Consider the following 13407-nt stretch of genomic DNA (forward strand, 5'->3'; position numbering starts at 1 on the left):
ATTCTATGCTCAGGTGGATTCTGCCGTCCGCCCAAAGAATTGACATGTCAATCCGCGACAAGTTATCCGCGTGATTTCAGCAGTGTGAAAGGGCCCTAATATAGGACAGGGCGAGTCCTCCAGAGCAAGAGATGTTCTTTGTACCTGTTTTCCATCCTGATCTGGGGGCTCGCCTCTATTTACTCAGAATTCTCCAAAGGTGTAATTGAAAATGTGCCACATGCCGGAAAAGGCAACGTGGCAGAGAGTGAAGCGCTTAGCTGAGAGCTTCCCCCAGGCGTTACGCCAGAAGTTGTTTTTTGACAGCGCCCATAATAGCCTATTTATTGCATACCGAAAAACGATTTACATTTCTTATACTTTGTTTTTTACTAACAATATTTCTGCTTGCTGTCACTGAATAGAAACCTTGGTGGAGGTCCTAACCAATCATTAGTAGATATAGAGAGCTGTCACACTGAGCCCTCTGCCTCTGTCAGTGGAAGGACTTTGTAAACGGATCCATTCACTGACTGCAAACTGAGATCTTGCAAATGCAGATTATACAGCGATAAAGCTATATTTACATAGGACCAGAACCCCCCTTTCGGATGAGCAGCTTCCTATGGCAGTGTGGCTGGCTGATAATACTTTGCAGATGGAGGGGCCCCCCCAGCGATCCTTTGGTAGCTGAAGCGTTAATGGGGTTTATTGCCCGGTTTGTTTGGGAGTGCAGCTGTGCTGTCCCGGCTCTTCCCACACACACATGTGGAAACTTCCTTAGTGGTAAACTTCCTGCAGAGACAGAGAGCTCACACACAGAGAGTCCGCACCCTCCCCACCTCATCCTGTGCACAGTGACGGTACAGCGCTCCACCGCAGCATGCAGCGCCAGCACGTTCTGCCCCGCAGCCTCACACACACACACATATATATATATATATATATATATATATAATGCTCATTGTACATCTCTTTAGAAAAATATTTAGAGGAAAATTATTCAGCCCCAATAGCTAAAGTCAGATTTCTGTATACTATATACAATATAACTATAGAATATAGTTTATATTTATATTCCTGTAACCAGGGCTGTAGAGTCAGTAAGCCGCAGCTCCGACTCCAACTCTGATTCTTAAATTTTATCAGGACCGACTCCAACTCCTGCTCCTTGATAAATGGCCGGTCATATACCAGGGGAGTTATTTATCACACTGGCTCAGCAGCTTCTCCCTAATGTCCTACATCAGGGGTGTCAAACTCAAATACACAGTGGGCCAAAATTTAAAAATTGGACAAAGTCGCGGGCCAACCTTGATAATTATTGTAGCGTGAATGCAGTGTTCCTGACACTGTCAGTGGTGTGCGTCTCCCAGCACCATGATAAATGACATGATAAATTGCTATGATATGATTATACCCCAACCCATGTAATAGCCAACTCCCCAATATTACCCCATGTAGTAGCCAACCCAACCAAAATTGCCCCACATATTAACCAGCCTTCCCAATAGTGCCCAAATGGTAGCTAGCCCCCCCAATAGTCTTATATAGTAGCTAGCCTTCCCCAATATTCTTATATAGTAACCAGTCATCCCCAGTAATCTCATATAGTAGCCAGCCCTCCCCCATAGTCTCATATAGTAGCCAGCCCTTCCCCATAGTCTCATATAGTAGCCAGCCCTTCCCCATAGTCTCATATAGTAGCCAGCCCTTCCCCATAGTCTCATATAGTAGACAGGCCTCCCTCATAGTCTCTTATATAGTATCCATGGTGGGCCAGATGTAATTCAAACGCTGAATTGCCTGGCGGGCCAAAAATAATGGCCCCGTGGGCCAGAGTTTGACATGACTGTCCTACATGATCCTGGGGCGACTGCTGAGGGAATGAGGAAAGATATAAAGCAGCTTCTCCTGTGTGTGCATTGGATGCAGCCAGTCTCCAGCCTCTATGTCCTGAACTACTCACAACTAGACTAGATGGAGCAGGTGGCCTTTTCCTGCTGACAATCTTCTATGTTTCTAACTAAATATTCACCATACACACAGAAACACTGCTAACAATGACATATACCTGTAATATAGAGGTCAGCCATAGTGATATAGAGGGGGTCACACATAGTGATGTAGAGAAGCACACACAGCCTGCTGCAGCCATAGCACACACGCACAGCTTGCTGCCGCCATAGCACACACACACATACACACACACACACAGCCTGCTGCAGCCATAGCATAACACACACACAGCTGCAGCCATAGCACACTAAAGAAAAACACCACACTGAGGACAGAGGTTACTGCTATACTACTTATGTCTTTTCCTCCTCCTCTATATTACACAGGATATCTTCATATTACACTGCTGCTCATATACAGTCATCCAGCATCCAGGAAAAGACCAGCACAGATCTCCCCCCACACAATGGATTCTTCCAGCTCAGAAACAAACTGCCAAATAGTGACCGACAACTTTTCCCCGACCACCCTTATCTAATAGGGCCAGTGTCCTATTACTGATATATTCCCCGACCACCCTTATCTAATAGGGCCAGTGTCCTATTAGGATGTTGCTCATAATATATATTGATGAGCAAAACTTATAAAATTCATATCAAAACTCAATTTTAAATTATTTTTTAAGGCTATGTTCACACTACGTAAAAGTACGGCCGTTGTTGCCGATGGCAACAACGGCCGTACTTTTACCGCGGTGGAACAATGCCTGTTGTTCTATGGGATCCCGGCCGGAGCGTACACACATCATGTGCGCTCCGGCCGGGATCCCATACGCCGCTGCAAACAACTGACATGTTAGTTTTCTGCGGCCGGACGCAGAAAGACCTGTCAGTTCACACAGTGAAGCGAGCGGCTCCGGCACATCGTGTGCGCTCCGGACGGGATCCCATACGCCGCTGCAAACAACTGACATGTCAGTTTTCTGCGGCCGGACGCAGAAAGACCTGTCAGTTCACACAGTGAAGCGAGCGGCTCCGGCACATCGTGTGCGCTCCGGCCGGGATCCCATACGCCGCTGCAAACAACTGACATGTCAGTTTTCTGCGGCCGGACGCAGAAAGACCTGTCAGTTCACACAGTGAAGCGAGCGGCTCCGGCCGCTTGCTTCACTGTGTGCTATGGTAAGCTCTGATGCCGACGCTCGCTGATGCGCCCACATCAGAGCTCCGCGGTCGAAAGATCATCCGGCCAGTACTTAAGTTGATGATCCGGCCAGAGACCGACCGTTCCGTGACCCGGCTGGTCTCTTACGTAGTGTGAACATAGCCTAAAGCTGGAGTCTGAGTCGGTACATTTTTTTCTGACTCCGACTCCAGCCAGAACTAGTTCCCACTCCAACTCCACGACTCCGACTCCACAGCCCTGCCTGTAACTATAGTTTTTTGTATACTATAGATTACTGTATACCATAGATTTCAACTACAGTACTGTATACTTCTATATACCGTTTACTGTATACTATAGATTTCTGTATACTATATACTGTACATTTCTATATAATATATGCTATATAATTATAGATTTCTGTATACTATAGACTATATATTTCTGTATACCTCAGTACTATAGATTTCTGTATACCTTAGTACTATAGATTTCTGTATACCTTAGTACTATAGATTTCTGTATACTATATGCTATATAACTATAGATGTCTGTATACTATATATTTCTGTATACTTTAGTATTATAGATTTCTGTATACTATAGAACTGTACACTTCTGTATACTTTAGCACTATAGATGTCTGTATACTATATATTTCTGTATACCTTAGTACTATAGATGTCTGTATACTATATATTTCTGTATACTATAGTACAGTACACTTCTGTATACTTTAGCACTATAGATGTCTGTATACTATATATTTCTGTATACCTTAGTACTATAGATGTCTGTATACTATATATTTCTGTATACCTTAGTACTATAGATGTCTGTATACTATATATTTCTGTATACTATAGTACAGTACACTTCTGTATACTTTAGCACTATAGATGTCTGTATACTATATATTTCTGTATACCTTAGTACTATAGATGTCTGTATACTATATATTTCTGTATACTATAGTACAGAACACTTCTGTATACTTTAGTACTATAGATTCCTGTATACCATACTGTGAGGGTGTTACTCACTAGGATTGTGTCATGGCACAGGTACTCCTGGCAGGCGGTATGTGGCCTGTACCTGTGAGTGGTGATAGTTCTGCCTGTCATAGGGAAACAATGACATTGGGGAGTCATGAGTCACTGTGTACTTCATGCCTCAGCAATGTCCCCACTGCCAGGTAACCTCACATCTTGCCTCCGGGTGAATGCTGATTCCGACCATGAAATGTTCTTGCTGTATACGGAGGCGCCATTTAAAGGGGGTCTCCAGGATTCATGACTTATATGTAAAATGTATCATACTATGTTTATGATGTAACACGTAGGCTGAGCTGCTTGTTTTCAGGACATCCAGATGATGGCTTATTCCTGGAGATCAGTGGTGGTTTATCTGGTGCTAATTCTGAGTCAAAGTCTGTACTATATTTCAAAGCTGCACTCACAATTTTGCAGAACTGAAATCTCCCAGCACACCCTGCTTGTTCAGTGCCTGTATCTTGAGGACAAAGTGACAAAAATCTGTTTGGTGCTTCTGACAACAAGCATGTCAACTTTTGCCCATGACAACCCTCATATCAATGAGTGAAGCTCTGAAGTATAATACAGGGTGTAACTCAGGATCAGTAGAGGATCATTAATGTAATGTATGAACATGGTGATTTCACCAGCAGAAAAGTGAGTACAGCTCTGGGGTATAACACAGGATGTAACTTAGGATCAGTACAGGATAGGTAATGTATGTACATAGTGACCCCCACCAGCAGAATAGCGAGTGCCGCTCTGGAGTATAATAGAGCATGCACTGGCACCTGAGCGGCTAGATTATGGGAATATCCCTGTATGTATGTATTTGGTGGAGATCATGAATCTATCCTTCCTATGGGCTGCGTAACTTGTGGTACTAGCCGCTCGCTCTATGACTCTATACGGCTGTGTCCTCTAATCGTGATTGTTCCTTTATCTCTTGCAGTGTCTGGAGAAGTTTCCCGTGATTCAGCACTTTAAGTTTGGCAGCCTGCTCTCCATTCAGCCTGTCAAGTCCTAAGGATCCCTGGCGATGGAGTGGCGATCCCTCCGTCTCTAGACACAAGCCTTCCTGGCCGTCCTCTCCTTCCTAGCTGTGCGGCCGCTTATCTTATCCACGTTGTCATATCTGCTGTGGACGGAGGGATTCAGCATCGGCCCTTTTGCATTCGAGGAGGGGGAGAGAGCAGGGGGCAGAGTTATTATTTTGGTATTAGCCGTGTATGTTAGGACCCAGCACCTGCCGCCATGTTTGTACAGAGGGAGTCCTTGGTATCTTTGTGTTTCGCAGGACTACAGATGAATTGCTATAGGTGGAGGGTTCTTGTAGCATATTTTAGGATGTTATCCAGTATGTCCACATCCTGACCAGCTGTTTCCGTGCTCTCTTCGCCTCTATGGACGTCATCTTTAAGGAGACCACCATGATGCTTTCTGTGAAGTCCTTTTCCTTTTAAGATGAATTTGGCACTGGAGTTCTACCTGCATAAAGGGTTCATATCAATAAAATCTCAAGACCCTGGTGGTGTGACTTATAGGTATGTCTTATTTATTCCTTCAGGGTATGGTCACACAGGAAGAAAAATACCGAAGATTTCCACACAGTGAATTCACTGTGTATTATAATAGCAGCAAAATTTGCAGAAATCTCACCACATATTGTGTAGAAAATTCACAGACACTCAGCACCTAAAGGCCCTATTCCACGGGCCGATAGAGAGGAGCAAATGAGCGCTATCAGAGCTTGTTTGCTCCTCGTTCCTCGCTCGCTACCACCACTATTCCACGTGGCGGGTGAGTGCGGGAGGGGCCGCGGGGGGCTGCCCGGGTGATCTCTAGATCGTCCGGGCAGCGCATAGAGGAAAGTGGCGGTCTGCTGCCGCCGCTCCTATTCCGCGAACGACTGCAATGATCAGCTGACATGAACAATGTCGGCTGATCGTTGCCTTCTATTCCACGGGACGTCAACGACCTACAATCGTTCCATGGAATAGGGTCTTAAGTTACTTGCGGTGTGGAGAAAGTTTGCAGCATGTCAATTTCATGTTGCAAATTTAGGGTATGTGCACAGTACGGATTCTGAGCAGAGAACTTTAAGTGGATTCCGCCACGCGTCAGTTGCGCCACATGTCAATTCTTTGGGCAGAATCTGCCTGAGCATAGAATGGAGCCTATGAGCATGCGGCGGAATCCACTTGAAGTTCTCTGCTCGGAATCCATCGTGTGCACATACCCTTTTAGTGGAATTTCCACATTGATTTCAAGTGACATTCAGCAATGACAGCCTGCCGGGTAGTGGAGCACATTGCCACACACTCCCCCATGGCTGTATTTTGGGATCACAGCGGATCTCAGAAGTGATCGGTAGGTTTTGACATGTCAAAGTTTAGTACAAATGACAGTAACGCTTTAAAGTGTCACTGTCATTATAACTTTCAAAATCTAAATCAACAGTTAATGTGATATAAAGCAAGTTGGTAATATACATTCATTATTTTTGTTGTTATCATGGAAAACAAAGGTGAACTTACCAGAAATCCAGGTCCAGTCTCCTGAAGGCTACTATATAACAGCTATACTTACCAGAAATCCAGGTCCAGTCTCCTGGAGGCAGATTTTCTGACTTGTGCTGGTTGAAAAAAACAGACTAAACAGGAATTCCGTGTAGTACAGAGAGTCACGGCTCCATGTGTCCATCAATCACATGACTGCCTTCTCTGTCGGTGCTCAGATGGCCTGGCATACACTGGGAAAATAGAGTCAGAAAACAGGAAGTGCCGTGTTTTCCATCACAGATTTTGAAAGTTTGAAGTGTACCTGTCACTTTTTGTCATGTCATAGAAATGTGTCCAGAGTCACATCCAAAGTTTTTTTCCGTGTCGCTGCAGAAAAAAGTATCCCAGTATGGACATATTTGACGTCACTTCACAGATCCTACTGGAAAAGCCAATGTCCTCCAACCTGCACGTCTTCAATTGTCAGGGCATGATGGGAATTCTAGTTTTGCAACAGCTGGAGAGTGCAGTTAAAGGGAAACTAGCAGCAGCTTAAAAGCATCTAACCTGCTGAGGTGCCCCTATTGTGTACGGGACACTGAGGAGGAAGGTAAGCTTCTTACCCTTCAAAGTCTATGGGGGAGATTTATCAAACATGGTGTAAAGTGAGACTGGCTCAGTTGCCCCTAGCAACCAATCAGATTCCACCTTTCATTTTCCAAAGAGTCTGTGAGGAATAAAAAATTAAATGGTTGGTTGCTAGGGGTAAATAATAAAATTGGTACTGGTGCTTAATACACTGTGTGACTATGTCCCAATCAAAAACCAAGCCGCTGACCCGGTATCCACATCATTAATAACCACAGCAATGGAACTGTAATCCAACTTGAAGTTGCAAAAATATTTTTATCTTGTACTTGAAATGATATAAATAAAGGAAAAACAATAAGGACAAGACAGATGAAGATGAGATCTTGTAAAAATGGTACTTTCCCTTGCTTATCCTGCCAGAATTGTAGCAGCATCATAAAAGGTGGCTTTATATGCCAGGGAATGTTCACATGCAAAACCAGCAATGCGATTTACATGTTGAAATGCCCATGTAGGCTTGTTTACGTAGGTCAGACGTCACGAGAAGTGCGTATTAGAATCAATGAACATAGGTCAGCGATTCGTACTTACGCACAGAAATTGAAACAGACTATAGAAAGTGACATAAAAGAGAAAAAAAGTTTTGGAGAAACAACAGTGGCGAGACATTTCCACGAACATAGACACAAAGTATTTGACCTCAAATGGGTTATTCTAGAGGAAATTACAATGGGGAGTAAAGCAGATATGAGAAAAAGGTTACTCCAAAAAGAAACATATTGGATATATACACTGGATTGCGTGGCCCCCAAAGGACTGAACGAAATGTGTAACTTTTCCGTATTTTTGTAGAAAATGCAAGTGAGGTTAGCTGAGCGCTTTATATGTATTTCAGAATGTTGAGAGTATATTTCATCTATTTAAATGATGTAAGAATAGGCTATATCAGTGCAATTAGAACTAAAACTATGTAAGTTTAGAAATTAAGAGTGTATGCACATAGTTATAGCCCTGTTTTTAGTAAGTGTAATGATCTGTTACTTTATTTTCTAAATATTTGTTATTTTTTGTTTTTATAGTGACATGTTAATCAGTACGTATTTAGTATAAATATGGTGGTGGGATCACTTACTATCAGCGCTTGAGAAAGAGGGCTCCTCCCTCGAAACGTAGCGTACGTCTCTGCGTCATCATTTCCCAGAGGGTGAGAGCCTCGTAAGGACTGAGACTTGCTGTGCACCGGAGCATGGTGCGAAGACCATCTGGCGTCTGTCCGTCCGTTACACTGTGGTGACTTTCTTTATGTTATTTATGTGAAAGACTTTATTTATATCATTTCAAGTACAAGATAAAAATATTTTTGCAACTTCAAGTTGGATTACAGTTCCATTGCTGTGGTTATTAATGGTTGCTAGGGGTAACTGAGCCAGTTTCACTTTATAACATGTTTGATAAATCTCCCCCTATGAGTCCAGGGGATTGTCTAGCCTGGTAGCCTGGACACTATAATAGCGAGCCATGAAAAGGACTCAGTTTTCAGTCTCTGTATGTGAATAAGGGCCCTATTCCACCGGACGATTATCGTTAGCATAATCGTTAACGATTAACGATCTCAAACGACCGCTATTGCGACAGACCTGAAAACGTTCACTCATTTCCATGGAACGATAATCGTTACTAATGATCGTAATTGCGATCGTTTCTTCTTCCGTATTTCTTCGCTATTGCGTTCGTATCTATTGCGAACGACCGAACGATGTCTTATTCAATGCGAACGATTTGCGAACGTTTTGCGAACGAGCAACGATAAAAATAGGTCCAGGTCTTATAAAGCGATCAACGATTTCTCGTTCGGTCGTTAATCGTTACTGCATTTCAACCGAACGATTATCGTTTAGATTCGAACGATTTAACGATAATCTGAACGATAATCGTCCGGTGGAATAGGGCCCTAAGAATCTTCTTATTCACTCATGGCAGAGATCTTGGTAATGTAAAAGCCCAATACTTTTCATTATACAAGACAAATCCGGAAAACTAGTTGTGCCAGGGAATTGCACGACTAGTCATTCCCTCCTGGTATTGGAATTGTGAGAGTTCTGATAAAACCTTGCAGGACTCCCTATTGTTACCCTGTAGGAGCCATCGCTCGGTGCATAGCAGCTTATAGTCTCTCTACACTTTGCTGACACAGGCTGTCATGATGTGTAAAACTAAACTAAAGACCACCTGTGTGTGGCTGACAGCAGACGTGTAACACGCTGCCTTCTCTGACACCCGACCAGTTCCTGCACATCCCCTGTCATTGTGTAGATCTCACTACACAGGTAAGATGGTGGGAGCTCACACTGGGTTAGTCGCCAGTCTATCTGCTATAGTCAATGTATTGCGAGGCCCGTAGTCTGATCTGACAATCCGGGAAGCATCTGGCTGTGTGGCGCCATCTTTACAGGTAGGTGAGGGGTGTATTGCAGCATGGGGAAGACATAATTACTAGAGATGAGCGAACCTGGAGCATACGAGTCCATCCGAACCCGAACGTTCGGCATTTGATTAGTGGCGGCTGCTGAACTTGGATAAAGCTCTAAGGTTGTCTGGAAAACATGGATACAGCCAATGACTATATCCATGTTTTCCACATAGCCTTAGGGCTTTATCCAACTTCAGCAGCCACCGCTAATCAAATGCCGAAAGTTCGGGTTCGGATGGACTCGTATGCTCCAGGTTCGCTCATCTCTAATTATTACATTTTCCTAATGTTTACATGAATACCTTTTGATTTTTGGAGGATCACCAATCCAATGCATGAGGTATGGATCCTGGCAGACTGGCCCAAGCGGCAACAATGCATTGTGTAATGGTGCGTTTACACGGAACGATTATCATTCGAATTTTCGCAATAACAATCACATTTGAGCGATAATCGGCTCGTGTAAACACAGTGAACGATCAAGCGACGAGCAAGAAATCATTCATTGTGATCTTTCATGTTCTCAAATCATCGTTGGTTGTTCGCTAAAAATTCACAGATCGCTTCGTGTAAACCAGTCTTTAATAGTGGCAAGCAACCAGATATACAATAGCTTGTTTGGTCTACAGCGATTTCTCTCAATGACCCCTATACACACGAATACTCGACTCGGCTGAGAGTGCATGTACATTCACTGTATGCTGCTGCCAGACACCCCTGGAGGGAGCTGAAATCCAACATGCCCGATCCTTTTCCATTATCATTAGAGATGAGCGAACCGGGTTCGGGTTCAAGTCCATCCGAACCCGAACGTTTGGCATTTGATTAGCGGTGGCTGCTGAACTTGGATAAAGCTCTAAGGTTGTCTGGAAAACATGGATACAGCCAATGACTATATCCATGATTTCCACATAGCCTTAGGCCTTTATCCAAGTTCAGCAGCCACCGCTAATCAAATGCCGAAAGTTCGGGTTCGGATGCACTCGAACCCGAACCCGGTTCGCTCATCTCTAAAGCTGACTTTTCTGTAATGTGCGAGGGTTGATTTAGAGCAATGCTAAATTTCGGGTTCGGATGGACTTGAGCATGCTCGAGGTTCACTCATCTCTAATTATCATCCTTCAGGGTCAGGAGGCTGCCATACACTTAAGCAACCCCATGAAAGATAAGGTGATGTTTGGAGGCCGCAGCGTCACATGTACAATGGAGGAGGCCGCATCATGTAAATAATAACGCTTTTATTTGTATAGCGCACACAGATTCCACAGCACTTCACGTAGCTTTTTTTTTTGCCAATTATTGCTCCCTGTTCCCGAAAGGGCTCACAATCTAAATTTACCTATCTGTATGTTTTTTTGTGTGGGAGGAAACCCACTCAAACACAGAGAGAACATACAAACTGAGCCACCATACTGCCCATGTGTACCAATGTATGGAGGCTGCAGCGTCACATGTACAATGTATGGAGGCCGCAGCGTCACATGTACAATGGAGGATGCCGCATCATGTGTACAAAGTACAGGACATCACTGCAGCACTTGCACTGGTGCTGGAGAATAAGCCTCCCTGCGCCATAAGAACACTTACACTGGCAGAAGCTGCATTACTTCTATCTGCTGCACGGATTTAATAAAATGTTAGTTTTTTGTGGGTGGCGTCAGACACACGGGATCAATGAGTAACCGCCAGGCGCACATATACGGATCCTCACAGTTCCTACTCTTAACTTAAATAACAAGTTAGACAAGGAGAAGCAAAAGTAGCGCAATACTGAAAAATAAGAGCAAAGTCCATATTTGCCTACACTGTGAAGTCATTTACAATGCCTGAGAGCAATCATACTAAGAGCTGAACTCGTGGACTCGGTGAGATCATGTACTAATGTGCCTGGTGACATAAAAAGCAGAGCCCTGAACACATTACTTATTACTGCACCTGTATTATACCTCAGAGCTGCATTCACAATTCTGCAAGCTTCAAATCTTTCCGCATCCCCTGCGTGTTCAGTATCTGCATAGATCTGGGTACAGTGTTATGAGGATACCTTATATGTGAATGAAGCAGTGTACTGCTGTGTAACCTCAGACTCCATATACATACATTCAGACTGGTCATACAGCGTGTCATCGGCAGGACTGACATGGGAATTATTCATACCTTGTTCTGTATTGTTGGTCTGATTTTCTAAGCCTTCTAAGTGAGACAAGCCTGCATGGGAAGCGCAGAGATGGAGATACTCCCTTAATCCCTGTGACAGCTGTTCCTGCCTGTTCACACTGCTGACCTGCAGCTACACACCAGCCTCTTACTATCCTCCTCTTCTTATGCATTGAATGCCTGCAGAAATTATACCTGCTATACCCAATACCTGCTAGTCTTTTGCTAAGGCCACACTAAAGGCTGTATTACACCCACAGATTATCTGAATGATTATTGAAGCCAAAGCCAGGAATGGATTTGAAAAAAAGGAGAAATCTCAGTCTTTCCTTCATGGCCTGTTCTCTGTTTATAGTCTGTTCCTGGCTTTGGCTTCAATGATCTGTCAGATAAATCTGTGTAGGTAATAGGGCCTTTAGTTTCCAGGCTAAGAGCAGATGTTTATATACATAGATGAAGAGTATTGTGCATTCTCCCTCCCATTACATCACTGTGTGTATTATCCCTCCCATGTGACATCATTGATTATTCCTTCCCTGTGAATTATTGATCTCTGTGTCATCACAGTGTGCATTTTCCCTTTTCTGTGACATCACTATGTGCATTATTCCTGTGCTGTGACATCACTGCGCATTATTCCTGTGCTGTGACATCACTGTGTGTATTATTCCTGCGCTGTGACATCAATGTGTGTATTATTCTTTTGCTGTGACATCACTGTGTGCATTATTCCTGCACTGTGACATCACTGTGTATTATTCCTGCACTGTGACATCACTGTGTGTATTATTCTTTCGCTGTGACATCACTGTGTGCATTATTCCTGCACTGTGACATCACTGTGTGTATTATTCTTTCGCTGTGACATCACTGTGTGCATTATTCCTGCACTGTGACATCACTGTATATTATTCCTGCACTGTGACATCACTGTGTGTATTATTCTTTCGCTGTGACATCACTGTGTATTATTCCTGCGCTGTGACATCACTGTGTGTATTATTCTTTCGCTGTGACATCACTGTGTGTATTATTCCTGCACTGTGACATTACTGTGTGTATTATTCCTGCGCTGTGACATCACTGTGTGTATTATTCCTGCACTGTGACATTACTGTGTGTATTATTCCTGCGCTGTGACATCACTGTGTGTATTATTCCTTCGCTGTGACATCACTGTGTGTATTATTCCTGCGCTGTGACATCACTGTGTATTATTCCTGCGCTGTGACATCACTGTGTGTATTATTCCTGCGCTGTGACATTACTGTGTGTATTATTCCTGTCCTGTGACATCACTGTGCGTACTATTCCTGTGCTGTGACATTACTGTGTGTATTATTCCTGTCCTGTGACATCACTGTGTGTAATATTCCTGCGCTGTGACATCACCGTGTGTATTATTCCTTCGCTGTGACATCACGGTGTGTATTATTCCTGCGCTGTGACATTACTGTGTGTATTATTCCTGTCCTGTGACATCACTGTGTGTATTATTCCTGCGCTGTGATGTGACATCACTGTGTGTATTATTCCTTCGCTGTGACATCAC

General features: G+C 43.7%; 1 protein-coding gene across 2 annotated transcripts in view; it reads left to right on the top strand.

Annotated features, from left to right (window-relative positions):
• Nucleotides 1-5677, top strand: part of PTPA (protein phosphatase 2 phosphatase activator) — a 50503-nt gene extending 44826 nt beyond the window's left edge. For both annotated transcript variants that reach the window (XM_069986179.1, XM_069986180.1), the window contains exon 10: nt 5089-5677. In XM_069986179.1, coding sequence (XP_069842280.1) covers nt 5089-5163 — 75 coding nt within the window. In that variant the 3' untranslated portion in view covers nt 5164-5677. The remainder of the gene's footprint in view (nt 1-5088) is intronic.
• Nucleotides 5678-13407: the final 7730 nt, after the last annotated feature.

Source organism: Dendropsophus ebraccatus, chromosome 10, assembly GCF_027789765.1.
Source record: "Dendropsophus ebraccatus isolate aDenEbr1 chromosome 10, aDenEbr1.pat, whole genome shotgun sequence".
In the NCBI taxonomy this organism is placed as follows: Eukaryota; Metazoa; Chordata; class Amphibia; order Anura; family Hylidae; genus Dendropsophus; species Dendropsophus ebraccatus.